This window comes from Oncorhynchus gorbuscha, unplaced genomic scaffold (assembly GCF_021184085.1).
Source record: "Oncorhynchus gorbuscha isolate QuinsamMale2020 ecotype Even-year unplaced genomic scaffold, OgorEven_v1.0 Un_scaffold_1796, whole genome shotgun sequence".
Lineage (NCBI taxonomy): Eukaryota > Metazoa > Chordata > Actinopteri > Salmoniformes > Salmonidae > Oncorhynchus > Oncorhynchus gorbuscha.
This window is the reverse complement of record NW_025746476.1, coordinates 1-18,781: the sequence shown is the minus strand read 5'-3', so window position 1 is coordinate 18,781 and position 18,781 is coordinate 1. Positions and strand designations below refer to the sequence as shown.

The 18,781-nt window shown below is 42.4% G+C and overlaps 1 protein-coding gene across 1 annotated transcript; it reads left to right on the top strand.

The window, feature by feature from the left end:
- Positions 1 to 85: 85 nt before the first annotated feature.
- LOC124024229 (serine/threonine-protein kinase ULK4-like) lies at positions 86 to 13,784 on the top strand (the record flags this gene model as incomplete). Its single annotated transcript, XM_046338227.1, has 15 exons — positions 86 to 320; positions 5,603 to 5,740; positions 5,913 to 6,012; positions 6,157 to 6,296; positions 6,547 to 6,712; positions 8,310 to 8,411; positions 8,627 to 8,710; positions 8,802 to 8,877; positions 9,279 to 9,389; positions 10,670 to 10,830; positions 10,915 to 10,984; positions 11,154 to 11,220; positions 12,875 to 12,979; positions 13,360 to 13,420; positions 13,600 to 13,784. Coding segments are annotated over exons 1-15 (1,572 nt in total), but the record flags the coding sequence as incomplete, so codon positions are not given.
- Between the last annotated feature and the right edge of the window lie 4,997 nt (positions 13,785 to 18,781).

Below are 18,781 nucleotides of genomic sequence, written 5' to 3'. Positions count from 1 at the left end.
CTCAAGAAGAAGAATCCCAGTCCACCAGCCACTGCATGAAAAACTGACCAAATATACCTTGAAGAAAGCAAGCCATTAGGCCGAAGTGTTTGGTTCAGTTAAACGTTAAGAAAGCTTGAATGTAATCAGATCACAATGTAATCAGATCACAATCTGCTTTGTATAAGAAAGCTTATTAAACCCTGCCTCCAGACACACGGCTTCGATTTTTCATCTGGATTTAAGGAGGGAGAGAAATGGAATCAGAATGTCACATCACATTCTACTGAACTAGAAGCTGGGGAACTCTCGTGCACATAAAGTAACCTGTCAAAATGTCGGTCAGTGAACTATTTATTTTATTTCACCTTTATTTAACCAGGTAGGCTAGTTGAGAACAAGTTCTCATTTACAACTGCGACCTGGCCAAGATAAAGCAAAGCAGTTCGACACATACAACGACACAGAGTTACACATGGAATAAACAAACATACAGTCAACAATACCGTAGAAAAAGTCTATATAGTGTGTGCAAATGAGGTAGTAGTGTAACACAAATGCTACATACATCAGTATTTATTTACATTGACACAATGTTTCCAATTGTAGGCAGTCGATACTCAATTAACTGTGATGACACTTACCACGTGAATAGCGACAAAGAATGCGAATGATTTCAGTTCGTAGAGCGGAATCAACTGTTTCCTTTCTGTGTTCGGCCTCAATTCATTCAGTCGCCAATTGTATTCCGTAATGGAGACCATCCGCTTTTCTCAAATATCGTCCATGGAACTGTTGGTCTGTTTTGTAGAACAAATACTAAATAGTACAACACGTAAAAGTGCATGAACAACCAAAGAAACGTACAAAACACCTTCGCCGTCGCTTACATTTGGGGAGAAAACTTCTGAAGCAAATGTAGCCTATGGATGAAAGAAAAGTAGCGCACGCAGCATGCTGTGTCGTTTTCTTGGTTCGTTTAGCGTACACTGTCTCAGAGAAGCCTCCAAGTTATTGCTAAAAAATAATAATTGTGCAGTACTATAACACAGAATCGTATTCAAGTAGATTTCATGAAGTTGGAAATGTTGAAGAGAAAGCCGGGTGTGAGTGTGTCCAAAATCCACGCTGATCGCTACCGGTGGCACATTCCACTTGAACGCATCGAACATGATGACATCACTCTCCTCACAGCTGGAGGGTGCTGTAGCTCTTGAAAACCCTTGTTATCTGTTGGGTTTTCAGCAGTTAGCTTCGCACTTTGTTGGATGTGTGAACTACAATTCCGACATTGTGCTTTAACGTTTAGAAGCATCAATAATCATCACTTGCAAAACGGTTTTCAAAACATATGCTCCTTATCCTTCATATCAGTGAGAAATAATATTTCAAATAAAAACAACACTTAGCCTACTGCACAGATCCATAAGCTGTGTGCCAGTTGACGAACTACACTTTCTCCACAGTTACATTTACACAGTTGTTAGGAAGACACGCTAGGCTAGATAACTAATTAGCACAGATGGCCGACATGGAGATATGGTTGTGTGGAAACACTATGTTTTGGGACACTGTAAAGTCCATGGAGAATAAGAGCACCTCCTCCCAGCTGCCCACTGCACTAAGGATAGGAAACATTGTCACCACCGATAAATCTACGGTAATCGATCACTTCAAGAAGCCTTTTTCTACGGCTGGCCATGCTTTCCACCTGAATACCCCTACCCGGTCAACATCTCAGCACCCCCTGCATCACCTTGCCCAAGGACCCCCTTCGCCTACACCCACATCCAGACAGCTGATGTTCTGAAAGAGCTGCAAAATCTGGATCTCTAGAAATCAGCTGGGCTAGACAATCTGGACCCTCTCTTTCTAAAATGATCTGCCGAAAGTGTTTGCAACCCCTATTACTAACCTATTCAACCTCTCTTTTGTGTTGTCTGAGATCCCCAAAGATTGGAAAGCATTCTAGACCCAAACTGCTACAGTCCTATATCCATCCTGCCTTGCCTTTCTAAAATCTTCGAATGCCAAGATCACCGACCATTTCGAATCTCACCGTACCTTCTCCAATATGCAATCTGGTTTCCGACCTGGTCATGGCCATCAATAAAAGACAGTACTGTGCAGCCGTCTTCATCTACCTGGCCTTTGACTGTGTTAATCACTGCATTCTTATCAGCAGACTCAATAGCCTTGGCTTCTCAAATGACTGCCTCGACTGGTTCGCCAACTACTTTTCAGATAGAGTTCAGTGTGTCAAATCGGAGGGCCTGTTGTCCGGACCTCTGGCAGTCTCTATGGGGTGCCACAGGGTTCAATTCTCGAGCCGACTCTTTTCTCTGTATATATACATGATGTCTGGCGATGGTGATTCTCTGATCCACTCCATTCTGTATACCTCTGGCACTTCGTTGGACACTGTGTTAACTAACCTCCAGATGAGCTTCAATGCCATTACAACTCTACTTCAGTGGCCTCCAACTGCTATTAAATGCAAGTAAAAATAAATGCATGCTCTTCAACCGATTGCTGCACGCACCCTCCCGCCCGACTAGCATCACTACTCTGGACGGTTCTGACCTAGAATATGTGGACAACTACAAATACCTAGGTGTCTGGTTAGACTGTAAACTCTCCTTCCAGACTCACATCAAGCATCTCCAATCCAAAATTAAATCTATAATCGGCTTCCTATTTCACAACAAAGCCTCCTTCACTCATGCTGCCAAACATACCCTTGTAAAACTGACTATTCTACCAATCCTTGACTTCAGCGATGTAATTTACAAAATAGCCTCTAACACTCTACTCAGTAAATTGGATGTAGTCTATCACAGTGCCATCAGTTTTGTCACCAAAGCCCCATATACTACCCACCACTGCGACCTGTATGCTCTCGTTGGCTGGCACTCACTACATATTTGTCACCAAACCCATTGGCTCCAGGTCATCTATAATCTACCTTATCTCAGCTTACTGGTCACCATAGCAACACCCACCCGTAGCAAGCACTCCAGCAGGTACATCTCACTGGTCACCACCAAAGCCAACACTTCCTTTGGCTGCCTTTCCTTCCAGTTCTCTGCTGCCAATGACTGGAACAAATTGCAGAAATCACTGAAGCTGTAGTCTTATATCTCCCTCTCTAACTTGAAGCATCAGCTGTCAGAGCAGCTTACCGATCACTGTACCTGTACACAGCCAATCTGTAAATAGCACAACCAACTACCTCATCCCCATATTGTTATTTATCCTCTTGCTCTTTTGCACCCCAATATCTCTATATCATCATCTGCACATCTATCACTCTAGTGTTAAAGCTATATTGTAATTATTTTGCCTCCATGGCCTATTTCATTGATCTGTATCTGTCACACACGCAAGCATGTGCATGCTCTCTCTCTCTCTCTCTCTCTCTCTCTCTCTCTCTCTCTCTCTCTCTCACACACACACACACACACACACACACACACACACACACACACACACACACACACACACACACACACACACACACACACACACACACACACACACACACACACACACACACACACACACACACACACACACACACACACACACACACACACACACACACACACACACACACACACACAGAGAGAAAGAGTAAGGGAAAGAGAGAAGGAGAGAGATTATGCCTACTGTATGTGTGTTGTCTGAAAACACCAGAGAATAAAAGGCCCTTTGACCACTCAAAAGAACATCTGACCTTTATCTACTTGCTCTACCCGGCAACAAGCTTCACTTAATGTCTTCAAAATCAATTCAAGTCACATTTTATTGGTCACATACACATATTTAGCAGATGTTATTGCAGGTGTAGCTAAATGCTTGTGTTCCTCGCTCCAACAGTGCAGTAGTATCTAACAATTCACAACAATACACACAAATCTAAAAGTAAAATAATGGAATTAAGAAATATATCAATATTAGGATGAGCAAAGTTGAAGTGGCATTGACTAAAATACAGTAGAATTGAATACAGTATATACATACGAAATGAGTAAAGCAGTATATAAATATTGTTAAAATGACTAGTGTTCCATTATTAAAGTGACCAGTTATTCCATGTCAATGTATATGGAGCAGCAGCCTCTAAGGTGCTGGGTTGAGTAACCGGGTGGTAGCCGGCTAGTGATGGCTATTTAACAGTCTGATGGCCTTGAGATAGAAGCTGTTTTTCAGTCTCTCGGTCGCTGTTGCGCCTTCTTCACAACACTGTCTGTGTGGGTAGACCATTTCAGATTGTCAGTGATTTGTACGCAGAGGAACTTGAAGATTTCCACCTTTTCCACTGCGGTCCAGTCGATATGGATAGAGGCATGCTCCCTCTGCTGTTTCCTGAAGTCCACGATCAGCTCCTTCATTTTGTTGAAGTTGAGGAAGAGGTTATTTTCCAGGCACCACTCCTGCCAGGGCCCTCACCTCCTCCATGTTCACACCAGTTCAGTAACAGTTCAGATTGAAGTGCATTGCCCTGTGCATTTAACCTTGCTTTCCCTCTACAGTTTTCCCTCAATAGCTATCAAAGTCAGGTTAGGAGTTTTCTGAGAACCAGGAGGTGGGCAGAGATGGGTGGGGACAGGCAGACAGACAAAAAGACAGAGCACTAGAGAAAGAAAGGGAGAGTTAGCTACTATACAATCTATCAGGTTCCAGGGATTTATTTTACACAGAATATAACAATATAATAAAATATTTAGCTAATTTATATAAAATATAATATAATATTTTAGGGTATGGGTCTAACCCAGGTTGGAGGGATGGATCCAATAACTATCACCATATTTGCGAATGCTAGCTAGATCTATGTCCACAGTTTGAGTAGGCAGTCAACATTATGTGTGCCTGCTTTGTCCAAAGATGTTTCAGTATGAAAACTCTGTGCTTTGTCTGTCTCTGTACACAAGAAGACGCGTAACCTTGCATTGTGTGTGCACTATCGCCGCGTCCTTCCTTGTATCCTGGTAACCAAGGAATAGCTCAGTCAGAGGTATTCAAGCAAAATAATGAAATACAGTAAGACACAAGTAAATGCTTGTTATGGATCCTTTTCATACAACTTTTAAAGTTTAATATTAGTTTTACATCCATCAAATGTAAAAGATAAATAAAATTATTAGCTTCATTTTTCTTAAAACCATGTATTTTTACCCCCCTACAGTAGGATTGAAATGATCCAAAAGTGATATCCGGTAACAAACTTCGCGCTTTGAGTTTGAGTTCAAGGGGGGATTTGAAGGTAAAAATAGCGCTTTTAAATGTATTTTTATTATAAAGCAATTGAACTAGTCCGTGATATAGTTACAGTTAGTTTGTGGATTCTTGCATGTATTAACCTGTTTCTCTGTTTATGGGAATGTGCTGTCTGGTTTTATGATAGAACTTGCATGGACCGTACAGTTGGTCTGCACAGCTTGCTTCTGTCAGTAAAACAGTTCAAGTTAGCGTTACCTAGCAAATTAGCTAGCAGTTAGCGACCTAGTTTAACTAGCTTAATGCAAATGCCATTTACTAGTTCTAACCTATACACATGTGCTATTCACCCCCAGAAAGTGACCAACCACTCTCCCTAACTTGAGAATCTTCTGTGCAGATGGAGAACTTCATCCTGTATGAGGAAATTGGAACAGGACCCAAGTCAGTGGTTTATAAGGGGAGGAGGAAAGGGAGCATCAATTTTGTTGCAATTATTTGCAGTGACAAGTCAAAAAGACATGAAATTACTAACCGCGTAAGTATCCAGCATCACTTCCTAATAGTACACACATCCCTTTCAACTGGTTTGACTGAGTAACATTTTACAAGCAGTTTGCTACACCCGCAATAACATCTGCTAAACGTGTATGTGACCAATACAATTTGATTTGATTTGAACACCGACTGAGCCCATGGTGTATCCACAGGTACGGCTAACTCATGACATTAAACATGAGAATGTGGTAACCTTCTATGAGTGGTATGAAACCAGCAACCATCTTTGGCTTGTAGTGGAACTGTGCACAGGTGAGATGCTTATTTGGTTCTGTAAGAATACCATCGTTACCTTATGTCAACCTTTTACCTTTATGTTTTACAAAGCATGAATGTGATTTGATAGTGTATAATAGTAGGATAATAATAATCATTCATCATTTCTCTACATTTTAGGGGGTTCACTGGAGTCAGTCATCACCCAGGATGAGTGCCTGTCAGAAGATGTAGTGAGGGAATTTGCCATCGATCTGGTCAAAGGCTTGAGATACATCCATGATGCTGGTATCGTGTTCTCTGACCTCACTCCCTCCAAGGTGCGGTACAGTATAGATGTCCTGAATCTCTCATTTTCAATTGGTCAAACAATCAACTCTATATCGAGGCTCATCTGACATTTAATACAGTTTATAGATCAAACCATCCTAACACTTTACACCCAATGAGCTCCTTTTGTCAACTAAGCAATGCTGATTATTTCTAGCCAACATTTATTCTGTGTCTCAGTTTTGATTTCATGAAGTCAATGGAATTTGATTCTGACCTTGTGGTTTTTTCCTCCTATAGATCTTGTTGGATGGCCCTGGCACTTTGAAGTACTCTAACTTCTGCCTGTCTAAAGCTGAGGGGGAGAATCTGGAGGAGTTTTTTGCTTTAGTCACAGCAGAGGAAACCGGTGGAGGGGATGGCAAAGAAAACACATCAAGAAGAAATATCAAGAGCAGAATCCAAGGTGACCCTTACAGTACATATTGTTATACCACGGCATTGTTGAATACTTGTATCTGATTGGCTTCAAGGGCATTCTAGAGCGTGCATAATTTCCCTATAACGCACGGTATATCCCCACGGTAGAATTCAATGGCTTTAGTTCATTCTTACATGTTCTATGTTTGAGCTGCTTTTGAATGCATAAGTCGAATTGAAAACATTATTGGCATTGTTGAATTCTATTCTCATAATAGCAAGCTAGGACTGATGGTTTGGTTAGCTAAACTAGGAAGTCTGTTTGTTTGGTTACCAAGGCAACTACTGTAGCTATCTAGTAAACTTGCTAGCTACGTCAGTAGTGAATGCACCAATTTGTAAGTCGCTCTGGATAAGAGCGTCTGCTAAATGACTTAAATGTAATGTAAATGTACGTCAGTAGATGTTGAACACATTTCTACCGGTAAATTAACACATTTCTACCGGCAAATGTGTTAAATTATAGCCATGGTATAAAAGGGATAATCAACTCAGGACTCAATGGATTCTCTGGAAAATAATGCAACTGCGTGGAAAGTTAGTTCCACTCCACTAGCGCGTCGTTCCTGATTTTCCATAGAACACATAGCCCCTCATTGATAATCCCTTACTTATTGGATGTTTACTAGAATGTTCTATCACATATCCTATTGTCGCTACACAGGGTCGCTACATTGTTCGCAGGACAAACTCAGCCTGTTTCATTACACTGGTGTCAGAAGAGAAGTGGGATCCAACTTCTGACCCCAGTGTAATGAAACAGGCAGGGAGAGGGATCCAACTTCTGGCCCCAGTGTAATGAAACAGGCAGGGAGAGGGATCCACCTTCTGACCCCAGTGTAATGAAACAGGCAGGGAGAGTGATCCAACTTCTGACCCCAGTGTAATGAAACAGGCAGGGAGAGTGATCCAACTTCTGACCCCAGTGTAATGAAACAGGCAGGGAGAGTGATCCAACTTCTGACCCCAGTGTAATGAAACAGGCAGGGAGAGGGATCCAACTTCTGACCCCAGTGTAATGAAACAGGCAGGGAGAGTGATCCAACTTCTGACCCCAGTGTAATGAAACAGGCCCAACTTCTGACCCCAGTGTAATGAAACAGGCAGGGAGAGGGATCCAACTTCTGACCCCAGTGTAATGAAACAGGCAGGGAGAGGGATCCAACTTCTGACCCCAGTGTAATGAAACAGGCAGGGAGAGTGATCCAACTTCTGACCCCAGTGTAATGAAACAGGCAGGGAGAGTGATCCAACTTCTGACCCCAGTGTAATGAAACAGGCAGGGAGAGGGATCCAACTTCTGACCCCAGTGTAATGAAACAGGCAGGGAGAGGATCCAACTTCTGACCCCAGTGTAATGAAACAGGCAGGGAGAGGGATCCAACTTCTGACCCCAGTGTAATGAAACAGGCAGGGAGAGTGAGCTTTCCTGCGGTGGTTGATGAACCCTCAACCTTCTGGCCCAAAGTCACAAAAGCATGCTCAAGTGGCACAGGGTCGCCACAATATCATATATCATATGCCTGTATCATATCACGGTTTTCAATATGTTGTATAATGGAGATGTCTTTGTCTTTCTTCAGGGTCTCCAATATACTGTGCACCAGAGGTGGTCAAAGGGGGGGACCACAGTATCAGTAGTGATCTGTGGGCCCTGGGCTGTATATTCTATGAGATGTTTTCAGGTACTCATCAAATCACTTGGGCTGTGTCCCAGATCTGTTTGTCCTCTTGCCAACTCCTTTGCTCATTGTCATTATAATTAGTGACAAGTAGTTGGCACAGTAGCACAAACAGACAGGCAGTCAGACTATCAAATCACTTGATTTATTGACATTAATAACAGTACTCATTTCATACCTAAATAGACCTTCTGTCTTGTTTTGCGGTCATTTGTCAGGAAAACCACCATTCTTCTCCGAGACGTTTTCTGAGTTGATTGAGCTGATATTACTTCAGGATCCTCAATCTCCAAGGCAAACGGGTAAAATGCCCATTTTTATTGCTTAACAAAATATGTTTTTATTGTCACAAGAGCATCTTAATTATAGTCCATATTGTCTTTGTTGTTAAAGGGGCTTCTTCCTGCAAGCCTACACAAGAGTTCCAAAGCCTGCTTCAAGGTTTGCTTCAGAAAGACCCTCAGAAGAGGTACGTCCCTACTCCCTTCACCAAATCAGATTCTTGGTTTGAAGTTTCTATGATGGATAATTCATATTATCCCTTTGACATATGACCTTTGGAATGGGCGATACCTAGTCAGTTACACAACTGAATGCCTTCAACAGAAACCCAAGCCCTTTAAATCAGAGCGGTGTGGGGGGCTGCCTTAATCAAAGTCATCGGTGCCCAAGGAGCAGTTGTTGTTGTTGGGGTTTAATTGCCGGCAGATTTCCACCTTGCTAGTTCAGGGATTCGAAGCAGCGACCTTTCAGTGACCGGCCCAACACTCTTAACCACTGAGGCTACCTGTGTAGGACAAGTGGGCCGACATAAGTTTGGTCAGAAAGAGAGGGTTTTATTAGACTTCAGTTTTTAACTGTTCTTCTCAGGATAAACTGGACTCAGTTACTGGTCCACCCATTCTGGAGAGGAGTGTTCTCTGAGGTCCACACCAGCGAGGAGGAGGAGGAGGAAGAAGAAGATGTCTCATTCAGCTCCAGGTAATGTTTATGTTTCATATAACCATCAGGGAATTTATTCACAAAGCGTCTCGGAGTAGGAGTGCTGATTTAGGATCTGTTTTGCCTTTTAGATCACAATTAATAAGATTACATGGACTGGAGGAACTGATCCTAGATCAGTACACTTATTCTGAGATGCTTTGTGAATACAGGCCTCTCAGTCTCGTTTCCTCAAAGGAGTTACCTCATTACAGTCCCTGATGGTATGCACCATTTCCTCGAATTGTGTCCCCTGGCCTCAACACAAAGCATGATGTTGGGTCTTTCATGTTTGGACATGGATTACATGTTAAACATCAAATCAAATTTCAAATCAAATCCAAGTTGATTTGTAACATGCTGAATTGTAGCTTTTTATTGAAGGGATACTTCAGGATTTTGGCAATAAACTCGTGAATAGCATTTTTCTATCTCTGCATGCATTTTGAAGGAAGTTGCTAACTAGCGCTAGCACAACGACTAGAAGTCTATAAGGCTAACAGATACCATAGACTGCTTGTTAGCATTAGTTTGCAAAACTACCTCTAACTTTCTTCATACTGGATGCAGATACTGTACATACAAATGGTATCAACAAGTTCATCTGACTCTGGGGAAGTAGATAAAGGGCCTCATTGCCAAAATCCCAAAGTATCCCTTTATAGTCTAAACCTTTGTTCTGCAATTGTAGGAAATGGACTTGTACAGCAAGCATTTGTCTGCCAATGTTAGTTTAATGTACATAGACAGGTAATTTATAAACTTTGAGGAGCTCTGTCTCACCTGTTTCAACGCCAAACACTGTTGTGCAGTTGCATATCTTCCTCCCGGCCTTTTCTCATGACATAACTTCTTGAGAATGCATGTTGGTCTGATGTTATCATAAACCATGCCTGTGTGTTCAGGATGGAGCCTGGACCTGCCCGATCAGATGGGTTGTACTGTGAGCAGTTAGTGGGAGGAAGACAAAGGACTTCACAGAGCACACACACACACAGACACAAACGTGTTGCTGATGTTGAATATGATTTACTAAGTGCAACATGAGCATAAGATAACAGTTTCACTTGTGTAATAACCTATACCTCTAAACTCTATAACCATGTAATAACACAGCAGGTTCTTTGTAACTACAGTGTTGCTACTATAGGTGTCTTATTACTGTGTAGTTACATAAGTCTAAGGTCATGCGTTTCCTTGCTGTTTGTAGTCTGGTGATGTTTTACTAGTTTACTATTTGATATGCACTAGCTGATATCTGACCTTTTGTTTGGCTGCAGTGTGGGGAGGAGTGGTGTCTGTGCCTCTAGCCAGTCATCAGCAGTGACACCTGTCTCAGCGACCTCCCAGGGACCAGGAGGGGGATACAGAGGGGTACAGGGAGGGGCCGCAGGGGCAGAGGAGCCTGTCCGCATGCACCCCAACAAATCATTCCGATTAGGTAATGCTTTCTGGGAAGGTGGAAGAAGACATGTTGATGACAGTGTAGGTGCTATGTCTGAACATAGTTCTATTCTTCTCCTAGACAAAATGACAGAGCTTAGACCAAAGAGTGCACTGGACAAAGATACCAGGGAGTCCATATTCCTCCTCAGGTATCAGTGTTCATCTCCAGTTGTTCTGATCATTTACTGAACATTGTGTTGGATCAACAATTTGACTAAGTCAAACTGGAAAATACTAATCTCATGTCTTTAAATTTTTAAAATGTTTTTTAAAATCTCAAAATGAAGCATGTTTTATGTGATCTTTTTCATCAATCAGCTCTCGTCCAACTCCAAGAATGAGTTGCACTGCAAGAGATCCACCCAACAGGACACCATTACCTCAAGTGAGTTCTTCTCTTATCAAATAGCCAAAGGAGAGCTCTGCCATACCTCTGCAACCTTCTCCACAATTACATTTGAAGTGTAATCTTTCTGTGAGATGTCTGTAATCAGAAACATGGTAATAGTAATCAGACTATTACCATGGCGCCTGTAGACTGCAGAAACTGGTAGTTGAGAATTCATTATTTTGAAAGGTTATTCTCGGTTACAGTTGTTTGTTAACCGTTGGCGCCCTCTACAGCATTCTCAGTGAAGTGCATATTTTTTCTCCAGATGGATTTCCTGTAAGCATAAAGACATTGGACATTCTTATGTATTACAAACTTCACTTTCATTTAGCCGCTTTAGCCACTTTAATTTATGAGATGTTTTAAAGTCTGGTGTGTGAGTAATGTTTGATTATTGGGCTGTAGTGGAGTGGGTCAATAGCTTCAAGTTCCTTGCTGTTCACATAACTAAGGAATTACACACACACACCAACACAGTCGTGAAGAAGGCACAACAACGGCTCTTCCCCCTCAGGAGGCTGAAAATATTCGGCATGGGCCCTCAGATCCTCAAAACGTTCTACAGCTGCACCATTGAGAGCATCTTGACTGGCTGCATCAGTGCTTGGTATGGCAACTGTTTGGCATCCAACCTCAAGGCGCTACAGAGGGTAGTGTGTACGGCCCAGTACATCACTGGGGCCCAGCTTCCTGCCATCCAGGACCTCTATACAAGGCAGTGTCAGAGGAAGGCCCTAAAAATGGTCAAAGACTCCAGCCACCCAAGTCATAGACTGTTCTCTCTGCTACTGCACAGCAAGCGGTTCCCATACAACAAGTCTGGAACTAACAGGACCCTGAACAGCTTCTACCCCCAAACCTTAAGACTGCTAAATAGTTAGTCCGGGTAGCTATTGGTTAACTATTTAACTATCTGCAGTAACTCCTGACTTATCTATCCTGTTGCCTGTTGACTACTTTCTAACTACCTATATGTACATACAGTATCTACCTCAACTACCTCGTATCCCTACACATGGACTCAGTACTAGTAGCATTTCTATAGCTAAGTTATCAGTACTCATTGTGGATTTATTCATTACCTCGTATCCTTACACATGGACTCAGTACTAGTAGCATTTCTATAGCTAAGTTATCAGTAGTCATTGTGGATTTATTCTTTACCTCGTATCCTTACACATGGACTCAGTACTAGTAGCATTTCTATAGCTAAGTTATCAGTACTCATTGCGGATTTATTCTTTACCTCGTATCCTTACACATGGACTCAGTACTAGTAGCATTTCTATAGCTAAGTTATCAGTACTCATTGCGGATTTATTCTTTACCTCGTATCCTTACACATGGACTCAGTACTAGTAGCATTTCTATAGCTAAGTTATCAGTACTACTAGTAGCATTTCTATAGCTAAGTTATCAGTACTCATTGTGGATTTATTCTTTGTTATTGTTTTTGTATTATTAAAAAGAAAAACTCTGTTCATGGTTGGGAAGGTTGGGGAAGTAAGTATTACACTGTTAGTGTACACCTGTTGTGTATAAGCATGTGACAATTAAAATGAGATTAGATTTGATGTTCTACATGATCACATACTGTAATTGTGCTCATTTGTAATGATGACATCACTGTGGTCGTTGTCATCTCCAGGACAGTGTGGTGGCCAGTGGTCTGAATGACATCAGTTACTGTATAAAGGACCTGGTGTACACTGACTCTGACCTGGCAGTCACACCTATTATGGACAACCCAAAGGTACCACAAACTACATCATGTAACTGTGCTCTTTCTCCTATTAAAAAAAAAAAGTTTTCTTTCTAGTAATACATTGTTATTAATTATTGCATTGTTGGGTTTTGAGTTTTCATGAAAGGCATGTCACTGTATTTGTGAATGTGACATTAAAACGTTCCCTGTATTTAAGCAATAGTTCCAGTGCCCATGCTGATGGGGGATTGTAGGGAGGTGCGCGGTTCCGCTGTGCGTCCCCCATGGACGGTGGACTCGGAACCAGATAGTCCAGCGTCCCATTGTCTATCACGGGTCCTCGGCTTTGGACTTTGTTCTTAAGAACAGAGGTGGGCAATCCACAACTCTTGTACATTCTAGTAACAAAGATGTGTATATTTTTTCAGATTCTGAAGACCGCTCCAGTGCGATATGACCTGAAGACCTTGTGTGTCCGAGCATACTCAGGTAATGAAGAAGAACAAATAGGAAAGTCTCCACTGCTGTGCCGCTGCTGAGTAACACATGGACACACTCTGAAATTGACAGGTGTTTAGCAGGTGTTAATATACACACACACAGGTTAGACAGAAAGCTAAAACGGTTTGGGCTGTGTGATTATTGAGCTCCTCTGACCCCCCCTATAGATGAGAAGCTGTCCTGTCTGAGCTCTGAGGACTGGAGGGTGTTTCTGCAGCAGCTGTGCTCTTCTCTGGAGGCCCAGGCTGATAAGACCACGGCGGCGGTCCGCTCTAAACTCAACCTCCTCTGCTATCTGTGTACCATAGCTGCCCACAAGGACACAGCTACCAGGCTTATCAACTCCGAGCTGGTAAGGGAAGGGTCGCTGCCTGACGGTCTGACCACATGCCCAGCATGCCTGCCATTCCTCCCAGGGCTGCTGCTTTTAACAAGACATGGGCCCCTCTAGGCTAATTTAAGTGTTCAGAACTTAGGCTCTCAGAAGAGAATTCTTAGAATCACAACACAACCTCTGGCCTTGCTGAGGCTTCTCAAGTGTTAGAAAGGTGAAAGGCCGCGGCACTACAACGCCGTCAAAGGGTTCCTATATTTACCATGTGACCCGAGCTCCTTAGCATAGCTACAGTACGTGTTGGCCTCTGTTGATCAGCGGGAAGCTGAAACAGTAGTCAGCTAGGTGGGACCAGGAAGTTAACGCTTTCCTCAAGATAATAAAATGAACTTCCTATTTCCTTTACTTTTTATTACTGAGATCCGCTCAGCTGTAATATGTTCAATGACCCTAGTTATTTATGAGAGCACAAAGACCAGGAGGATGTCCCAAATGACGTCCCAGGGTCTATAGAGGTCTGGTCAAAAGTATTGCACTATATAGGGAATAGGGTTCCATTTGGACGCACAGATATCATAAAGTTACTTCCTCGTTACAGTGATGAGGTATTACGTTGTGACATAATCTGGTGAAATTTTTAAGATCAAATCTCTTCATTTGTTTATTAATGAAATTTCCAGACTGAGGATTGATTCAACCGTAGTAAATATATTTCTATAACTATTAACCACTAGATGGCATTCCATCACTCACTCAGATTGAACTGAAAATGACATCACCACAATCATTAGACCTCATGGTATCTTTAGTACATCATTTCTTTAGACATATTCGGACACTATAGCCAGCCGTGACTGAGTTTATGACTGATGTATTGGCAACTTGACTAATTCAGTATTGTACTACTGAAAGACGACTGGACTGAAAAAAATCATGGAAAAGTAATTCCTTCAGAAAGTATTCAGGCCCCTTGACTTTTTCCACATTTTGTTACGTTACAGCCTTATTCAAACATTTATTAAATTGTTATTTTTCCTCATGAATCTACACACAATAATGACAAAGCAAAAACAGATTTTTAAAATTTGTGCTAATTTATTAAATATAAAGAACTGAAATATCACATTTACATAAGTATTCAGACCTTTTACTCAGTACTTTGTTGAAGCACATTTGACAGCGATTACAGCCTCGAGTCTTCTTGGGTATGATGCTACAAGCTTGGCACACCTGTATTTGGGAGTTTCTCTCATTCTTCTCTGCAGATCCTCTCAAGCTCTGTCAGGTAGGATGGGGAGTGTTTTTGCAAAGCTATTTTCAGGTCTCACCAGAGATGTGCGATCAGGTTTAAGTCCGGGCTCTGGATGGGCCACTCAAGGAGATTCAGAGACTTGTCCCGAAGCCACTCCTGCGTTGTCTTGGCTGTGTGCTTAGGGTCGTTGTCCTGTTGGAAGGTGAACCGTCGCCTCTGTCTGAGGTCCTGAGCACTCTGGAGCAGGTTTTCATCAAGGATCTCTCTGTACTTTTCTCCGTTCATCTTTGCCTCAATCATGACAAGTTTCCCAGTCCCTGCCGCTGAAAAACATCCCCACAGCACCATGCTGCCACCACCATGTTTCACTGTAGGGATGGTGCCAGGTTTCCTCCAGACGTGATGCTTTGCATTCAGGCCAAAGAGTTCTATCTTGGTTTCACCAGACCAGAGAATCTTGTTTCTATCATCCTGAGTGGTGCAGCGGTTTAAGGCACTGCATCACTACAGGAACGGGTTCGATCCCAGGTTCAATCCACTCTACCATAAAGGCCTGATTCGTGGAGTGCTGCGAAATGGTTGTCCTTCTGGAAGGTTCTCCTATCTCCACAGAGGAACTCTAGAGCTCTGTCAGAGTGACCATTGGGTTCTTGATCACCTCCCTGACAAATGCCCTTCTTCCCCGATTGCTCAGTTCGGCCTAGCGGCCAGCTTTAGGAAGAGTCTTGGTGGTTCCAAACGTCTTCAACTTAAGAATGATGGAGGCCACTGTGTTCACGGGGAACTCTGCAATGCTGCAGAAATGTTTCGATATCCTTCCCCAGATCTGTGCCTCCACACAATCCTGTCCCAGAGTTCTACGGACCATTCCTTTGACCTCATGGTTTGGTTTTTGCTCTGTCAACTGTGAGACTTTATCTAGACTGGTGTCTGCCTTTCCAAATCGTGTCCAATCAATTGATTTTACCACAGGTGGACTCTAATCAAGTTGTAGAAACATCTAAAGGATGATCAATGGAAACAGGGTGCACCTGAGCTCAATTTACAGTCTCATAGCAAAAGATCTGAATACTTTTATGTAGATGAGGTATTTCTGTTTTTAATTTTTTCTAAAAACCTGTTTTCGCCTTGTGATTATGGGGTATTTATTTAATCAATTGTAGAATAAGGCTGTAACGTAACAAAATGTGGAAAAAGTCCATGATCTGAATACTTTCTGAAGGCAATGTACATATAAGTGCGTCACATATTGTCCGTCACAAATGTCACCCTATTCCCTATATAGCATGGGCCCTGGTCAAAAGTAGTGCACTACATAGGACATAGGATACCATTTGAGATGCAGCCTAGACATTGGTAGTTCAGTCAAATCAAAGCTTATTGGTCACCTACACAGACGTTATAGTGGGTGAAGCGACATGCTTGTGTTACCAGCTCCTAACAGTGCAGCAAAAATGTCAATCAAGTACACAAATAATAATAATAATAAATAAATAAATAAAGTCAAGAAGTCATGACTGTCAGAACCAATCCAGTTGACAATGCAAATAACACTGTATCAGTAATCCAAATGCAATCTGTGCATATATCCACTGAAATATATACTAAGAATGATATGTACAGTAGATATATTGCAGTGTTAACCAACTGCTGTTGTGTTCTCTCCATTTGTGACAGTTCCTGTGTTGACCCAGCAGCTGCGTCTAGCACCTAACTGGGATGTGTGAGTTCCTTTAGCTTCCACCTGTCCGACCCCATACATACATACATACATACATACATACATACATACATACATACATACATACATACATACATACATACATACATACATACTCACTCACTCACTCACTCACTCACTCACTCACTCACTCACTCACTCACTCACTCACTCACTCACTCACTCACTCACTCACTCACTCACTCACTCACTCACTCACTCACTCACTCACTCACTCACTCACTCACTCACTCACTCACTCACTCACTCACTCACTCACTCACTCACTCACTCACTCACTGGTCACTCACTCACTCAATGCGCCAGTGATCTGATGATCTGATGCCTGGTCTGGATATGCTGTAAATCACTGTTAGCCTTTACAATGATCTGATGCCTGGTCTGGATATGATGTAAATCACTGTTAGCCTTTACAATGATCTGATGCCTGGTCTGGATATGCTGTAAATCACTGTTAGCCTTTACAATGATCTGATGCCTGGTCTGGATATGCTGCAAATCACTGTTAGCCTTTACAATGATCTGATGCCTGGTCTGGATATTCTGTAAATCACTGTTAGCCTTTACAATGATCTGATGCCTGGTCTGGATATGCTGTAAATCACTGTTAGCCTTTACAATGATCTGATGCCTGGTCTGGATATGCTGTAAATCACTGGTAGAGAGATGTCCATCATCAGGATCATAAAAACACTTTTGACGTGATTTATATTTTTTTTGAAAGGAATTAAGAAAGGATGTTGTATAGATTAAATGAATATAATTACAGCAACACTTATTACTAAATAGTGAAAAATGATGTAAAAAGGGCAGTGTTATTTCTGTGTATGTTTTCCATGTATTTACACCAGACCTGTCTGTCTATTCCAGGAAGACTATGACATTAGTAGCCTATGTCTATGGATGTTTTTGTATTTCAGGTTAAAACAGTGTCATATATTTATGGTTAGAACTGTGTCCTGTGTGTGTGTGTGCGTGTGTGTGTGCGTGTGTGTGTGTGTGTATTCCAGGAAGTTTAAGGTGATGCGGGTGCTGGGGCTGCTGGCATCCCACTGCACTGAGCTCAGAGAGGAGACCCCCATCACTGAGGTTAGTGGTACTGTCTGTCACGCTGCTGAGGTTAGTGGTACTGTCTGTTACACTGCTGAGGTTAATGATATAGTCTGTCACACTGCTGAGGTTAGTGGTACTGTCTGTTACACTGCTGAGGTTAGTGGTACTGTCTGTCACACTGCTCAGGTTAGTGGTACTGTTTGTCACGCTGTCTGTCACACTGCTGAGGTTAGTGGTACTGTCTGTCACGCTGCTGAGGTTAGTGGTACTGTCTGTCACGCTGCTGAGGTTAGTGGTACTGTCTGTCACACTGCTGAGGTTAGTGGTACTGTCTGTCATGCTGCTGAGGTTAATGATACTGTCTGTCACACTGCTGAGGTTAGTGGTACTGTCTGTCACACTGCTGAGGTTAGTGGTACTGTCTGTCACACTGCTGAGGTTAGTGGTACTGTCTGTCACACTGCTGAGGTTAGTGGTACTGTCTGTCACACTGCTGAGGTTAATGATATAGTCTGTCACACTGCTGAGACTGGCATAGTCCAGCAGCACTGCCCCGGGCCCCTTCACCCTGTTGTCACAGCACCTATGCTTGTCCTCTATGTATCAATGGTGTATGTGTCCCAAATGCATAGGGCTCTGGTCAAAGTGCACTATGTAGGAAATAGGCTGCCATTTGGGATTCGATCGGTGGTCACATATAACTGTCAAAGCCATGAGCTGCTGAATAGTTTGAACATCACTTTAACTGTTAGAACCAGAGCAGACAGTGTAGTAGTCTCAATAAAACATCTCACAATCGTTTACACACACACAATTCTAACTATGTGAAAGACCCCTACAACATCACAACAACAGTCAAATCTGTTGAATTAAAATCCCCTAAATCTGTTACACACGCAGCAGAGGCATAGAAGTCTAGTCTCTATGCAGCATTATGATCATCCAATGGGAGCGGTAGGTAGAGAAAGT